This window comes from Monosiga brevicollis, genomic scaffold, assembly GCF_000002865.3.
Source record: "Monosiga brevicollis MX1 MONBRscaffold_87 genomic scaffold, whole genome shotgun sequence".
NCBI classification, from domain to species: Eukaryota; class Choanoflagellata; order Craspedida; family Salpingoecidae; genus Monosiga; species Monosiga brevicollis.
The window spans coordinates 5,065-10,607 of NW_001865119.1; the positions used below are offsets into that span (position 1 = coordinate 5,065).

Sequence of the window (5,543 nt, forward strand, 5' to 3'; positions counted from 1 at the left end):
CCTCCAGGTCGGTGTAGTAGGGCAAGGCCATGTAGCCGTATGCGTGCAGCTGGTCACACAGCAGCTTCACCTCGTTCACGGTGTCACAAAAGACCATCATGTGCACACGCTCCCCATTCGCCTGACGCATCATCCGCTGCGTGTCCACAATGGCTTGCACATGCGACAAAAAGTTTGGCTGGTTTCCGTGAAGCACACGCAGCTGCAGATCGCGACGCATCGTCTCTAGACGGTACACCTTGCCCCCGACTTGCTGACCCAGCTTTCGAAACAGATGCTCCTGGTCCCCGATGCAAAGTGTGCCCGTCAACGCCACGCGTTTGATGTTGGTCCATCCGCCAGAACCCACACTGGCTGCGACTTCGTCCATCACATCTCGGTAGCTGGCATCCGAGATGAGCGTGTGCGCCTCGTCCATCACCACGGTGCGGATGCGCTGAAAGCAGACCTTTCCGTGTAGCGATTCAGATCCCACGCGGACAAACATGTCGGTCGTAACGATGAGCACGTCCAGGCCATCTGCCACCTGTGTAGAGGGACCAAGCCATCGCTGGGCACTGTGACCTGCGCCTTGAAATCGCCGCAACAGATCGTTGGCCACGGCCACAAACGGCACAATCCACAGCACCGTACCGGCATGCGGGCGACAGCCCAGCTTGGGCAGGGTACAAAATGTTTTTACCCATGCCTGTCGGGGCAACAACAATCAGCCATTCATCCTCCGGCCGGTGCTGGTCAATGGCCGCAGCCAGGTCCAACTGTTCTTGGCTGTTGAAACTGTGGCCCCACGAGATGCTCGCCTGCTTGGCCAGCTGGGTCATGTAGGGTACGTCATGCTCGGCCCTCGTGTTCATGATGATACGCCCGTTTGCTTCGGACGAGAGGTCAGTCACCGGGTTCCAGCTGATGGGATAGCGAGCTTCCAATGCTTCTTGGTTCGCGGTCAACTCGGCTATGCTGCGCTTGCGATCTAGTCCAAACAAAGCATGCCATTTTTGCGAGGCCACTTGATGCATCAGTCGCGACGACATTTTGGTTTGCACATGGTCACTGGCTGTGCGCGCATAGGCCCGCTGGGCCGTGTCCCCAGAGTGTTGAGCTTGAGTGTGGATCAGGCTGCCCAGGGCCCTGGTCGTCTCGGCCGACAGTCGGTTAATCACAAACGTCGTCATCCAGAAGGTGGCGGCGTGTCGCCACGTGGCCACCCCCAGCTTTGGCCGATGTAGGTACGTGGTCATTTGTCGACGAAATGCCGCATAGATGGTAGCTGGGCTGACCATCGTCTGCAGGGGCGCAATGTTGAAGAGCAGGTGGCTGTTGTTGTAGTGGTTTCGAGCGTCCCGGACCTCGCGTCGCAATGTCATCGTCTCGTCGTGGCTCATGTGGTCTTCATCCAGCTCGTCGTCGAGCAAATCTTCGTCGTCCTGCTCGGCATTGTGAATGCCATTCTCGTCGTCGGGGGTTTTCAGCCCGCCCCGCTTTTGCAGCCAGCTGCTCAGCATGTGCTCCAGAGGCTTGCACAGCAGCAAATACATGAATATCAGCGTGCTGATTTCCTGGTCCATGTATCGAAAGGTGTGCTGTTCGTTCAGGGACAGCCAGTAGGTCTTGCTCACGCGGGTCAATATGGAGAGCTGCTTCTCGGCAAAAAACGCGGCTCGTTGCCGGCCCACGCCGTTTTTGTAGGACAGCCCTTGATACACAGAGGCTCGTGGCGGCAGACCTAGTCAAATGCAAACAGGCATGAGTGGCGCAAGAAAAAAAAAAAAAAAAAAAAAAGAGACGGCTTGATTCAAGGAGACGGCTTGATTCCAATCGTACCTCCGGCAATGTGCGTGTAGGTGAGTGCTAGCTCGTTGAACCTGCACACATAGAGGAGCCATACCCGTACCCTGTCCTCTCGAAAGGTCAGCTCGCCACTGGGCCCATGCTCGGTTTGGATAAACTCTTGCCGCAGACTCAGGGTCTGGCCAATGTGATCAAACAGCGCGTTCTCGGCTGGACTGCCATGGCCCACCCACCAGTTCTTGACCCTGTTGGTCCGATCCTCCTTCAATCGCAGCCGCTCATATTCTTTCTCGTAATCTTTCCGCAGGCGTGAGTCCAGCAAGAGGTGCTTGTCCAAAGTTTCCGTCATGTCTTTGCGCATCTGCTCCAATGCAGCCCCGAGCTCCTCCACATTGAGCTCAATGCCTCGACAGACAATGGTGCGCAGCGTCTCGTCCGTCACGTCGCCATCGGCTCGGACCTCGACGTCGACTCCAGCCTGCCCCTCGGCCACGCTCGCTGTTCGTGCCATGCTCATGCGCTGGCTCAAGAAATGCACCAATCGCCCGGGCTACATATACGGCCTGAGCTCGTTGGCCACTGACCACGACTCATTCTTGCCACGGCGAAGCAGAAACAATTTGAAAACGTACAGCAGTCCAGCGGGCGTCGTGGTCCACTGCCTGATGTCTTGCAGGATGCCGCTTCCTTTGGACATGGCCGTGCACAATAAGAAGACGTTGACAAAGTGCACCTTGTCGTTGTCAAAGAGGCTCAGCTCCACCTCCACCAGGGCCAGCCACAGGGATGTGAGGGGCTCAACCAGCTCTTTCTTGGTCATTTCAGCGTCCAGGCCCGCCCTCAGAGGCACGGTGGCATTGAGTACCGCAGGGCAACGTCTGGCAAGCACCAACACGAAATTCGTTCTTAAGCATCGTTTTGATAAATCTTGTGAGAAGGTTGAAATTGAACTAATGGATGGAAGCTTGTTGTTGATGAAAGGGGCAACACAACATAATTGGAAGCATCAATTAAATAAAACGGCCAAGAAAGTTTCTCCTCACGGGTCAGGGCTGTCGCCTTTAGCATGTCTACCAATTCATCATCCACGTCCTTGTCGCCGCAGGCTTCAACCTCGAGATCTGTTTGCGTGCCCACTGTCTCTTGCACCTGTGTGCTGGCGTTCCTGACCCGAGACGACTGGATGACCACCTGTTTATGAACCACTTGTTGCACGCAGGTCTGTCCATTCACGGTCTTGGCTTGGATCTGATCCTCTGCGTCTACCAGCTTCATGAGCTTGTGCCATTCCTCAGACACAAACTGGTGGCCGTACTGTGCTTCACTGGACACAAACTTGTGATCGAGCTGCGTGCGGCCATAGACATTCCGTGCCGTCCTGCCTGCATGCTGGCTTTGAGAGTGTGCCACATTCAACGCCCCCAATGAAGGCTCGGGCGTATGATGCAACACCAGTGTACGCAGCCAAGCCACACTCATGTGCCGCCATGCGCTGACAGTGATGCTGGTTCCAAGAAACCGCTTGGTCACGGCCTGGATGGTTCGGTAGACTTGGCCTGGCCGAAGCTGTTTTTCGAGCTGCATTGGCGCAATGTTGAACAGCAGCTCATACGTGCCCTCCTGTGCGACACGCTTGGCCGCTCGTAGATCGTCGTGCTGGTCGTCAACAGAGCCAACGGTGTTGGGCTCAATCGAATCTTCGTCCTCCATCGCGTCTGCCTCGAGCTCATCTTGCTCTTCTTCCGTCAAAGAATTGGGATCTATTGCCTCAGACGTGATCAATTCGTCTCGATCTTGCAAGTAATCAGCAAACAACTCCTCCAGCGGCTTGCACAATATCAGGTACGCCATCATGACCGCACTGGCCCGCTTGTCCATGTAGTGTGCAGCATGCGACTCGCGATTGCTGATCCATGTGGTTCTGCCTAACCCTAACAAACGCCAAGCGATCTTCAGAGAAGAAGATATTCTGGGACTGGCGGAGGAGTAGCGATGGAAAAGGCTCGTGTATACCATGGCATGCACGGGGAGACCTATGTGTATGGTGAAACTGCGTTGGGTTCAAGATGCTCGTACGCCCAGACTATCAGATGCACCAGATTATAGGTGTGCATAGGTCAATGCCAGGCAATTAAGCTCTCGCAGGGAGCTGGTCCACTGCCACTTTGAGGTTATGATCTGCATGTGGTCAATTCACAAAGCAAACAGGAAATAGAAACGGAAAGGTGCAAAGTAAAGTAGCGTCAAATCCGTGCTTCCACGCATTTGAGCACTCCCACTGCTTTTGTGTCGGTCACTATAGCTGCTGTGACCTCACGTATACACACCTACACTTAGACCTCACATTTCCTGGCTCATGCCTTGGGGCACTAAGCTTGTGACTACTGCTGTCTCCCTTTATTGTGACACCTGCGGTTAGGCAAGGGTTGCACTTTCCCTATTCTTGAGATCGAGAGGTTCTGCAGCGAGTCTAACGGTGCACCTGGCCTGGTCACTGTGAATGCTTGCCAACCGCAGCTGGTTCAATTGACCTCAAGACACCATCAAAGCTTTTGCTTCGTCTCAACGGACGTCTCTCAAACCTCTCACAAAGCGCTTCCTCAAGCCTACGCGCTTCCTCGCAACCTAAAACCGACCGTCAGACGTGCTGGAGATAGTACATGATGACAGTGAAAAATCTTGAGCTACTTTTCGGTGCTTCTTGTGCTTCATGTCCTTTTTTTTTGTGCTCGTGCTTGCTTTGTTTATCCTCGGGTGAGCCGCCCTCATCAGCAGCTCGCGCAGTGCCGCAGCCGCCACTACCAAGGCACCATTGCCATCATTCAATGTCATGGCAAATTGAGACGGAGCAGCTTCTCGCTCTTTTTCGGTGGTTGTTGGACTGTTCTGCTTCTAAAGCCCTCCCTGCCTGTTGACTATGTTTTCTGTTTGCATAGCAATCGACAAGGCAAGCATAGGCGTAACGCATTTCAATTCGTAAGTGCAGCTTGAGCGGCGGACATTTGAGCGGCCAGGTCACCAAGGGTTTGTAGGTCGTGAATATTGAACAATCGAGGATCCACGCGCCAGCCGACGCTACAGAGAACAGCAGCAGCGCACCGCCAGTGTCTGAGCTGCTCCGCGTAAATTAAGCCTTGAACTGGCGCCACATTGAGATCCGATGAGAACAAGACAATGCAAACAATGACATGGGAATCAGGTGCGTACCATTGGAATTCGAAGATCGGTAGGAGCAAGGGTTACGGGTTGCACGCAATAGATCTGCAACAAGCTGTAAAGTGAAGCAGATTTATCAGTAAGCAAGCTTTCCTTTGCAATCAATACCGAAGAAAATAAATATAGGCCCACCTGCAGCTGGATAAGATCCCCGCGAAGGTACAGATCCAAGGGCCGTGCACCCGTCTGCCACAGCAGCCCATCACGAATCAATCGCAGGTGCAGCAGAAGAGCGGAAAAGTACGCCATCGTGGTTGAAAGGCTTACAAAATCTCTCGCATCTGGGTCGGCGCCGCGTCTCAAGAGCTGCTGAGCAACCTTTCGGCTGGCAAAGACGTTGCAAGCTGCATGGAGCGGCGTTCTAAGGTCCTATATAAGATAATCAATGTTCAGAAACATGAGGCCTATTTGCAGTTCTTTCTTAAAGGGGTGGAGGGGAGCATCGGGGTAAATTTGAAGAAACGGCACTAAAAGCCGTTTGAGCGCGCGAGAGAGGCAAAGACGCGATGGCAAGGGATGGGGTATTGCTCGGTTTGAAG

At 54.0% G+C, this 5,543-nt stretch overlaps 1 protein-coding gene across 1 annotated transcript in view; it reads right to left on the reverse strand.

Moving 5' to 3' along the window:
* The window catches only part of MONBRDRAFT_13131 (uncharacterized protein), a gene marked incomplete at both ends in the record, with an annotated part of 7,320 nt that extends 2,067 nt beyond the window's left edge, over positions 1-5,253 (reverse strand). Inside the window, 7 exons of the mRNA XM_001751030.1 lie at positions 71-526; positions 612-1,723; positions 1,822-2,312; positions 2,421-2,715; positions 2,832-3,719; positions 4,996-5,059; positions 5,137-5,253. Coding sequence (XP_001751082.1) covers positions 71-526; positions 612-1,723; positions 1,822-2,312; positions 2,421-2,715; positions 2,832-3,719; positions 4,996-5,059; positions 5,137-5,253 — 3,423 coding nt within the window. The remainder of the gene's footprint in view (positions 1-70; positions 527-611; positions 1,724-1,821; positions 2,313-2,420; positions 2,716-2,831; positions 3,720-4,995; positions 5,060-5,136) is intronic.
* Positions 5,254-5,543: the final 290 nt, after the last annotated feature.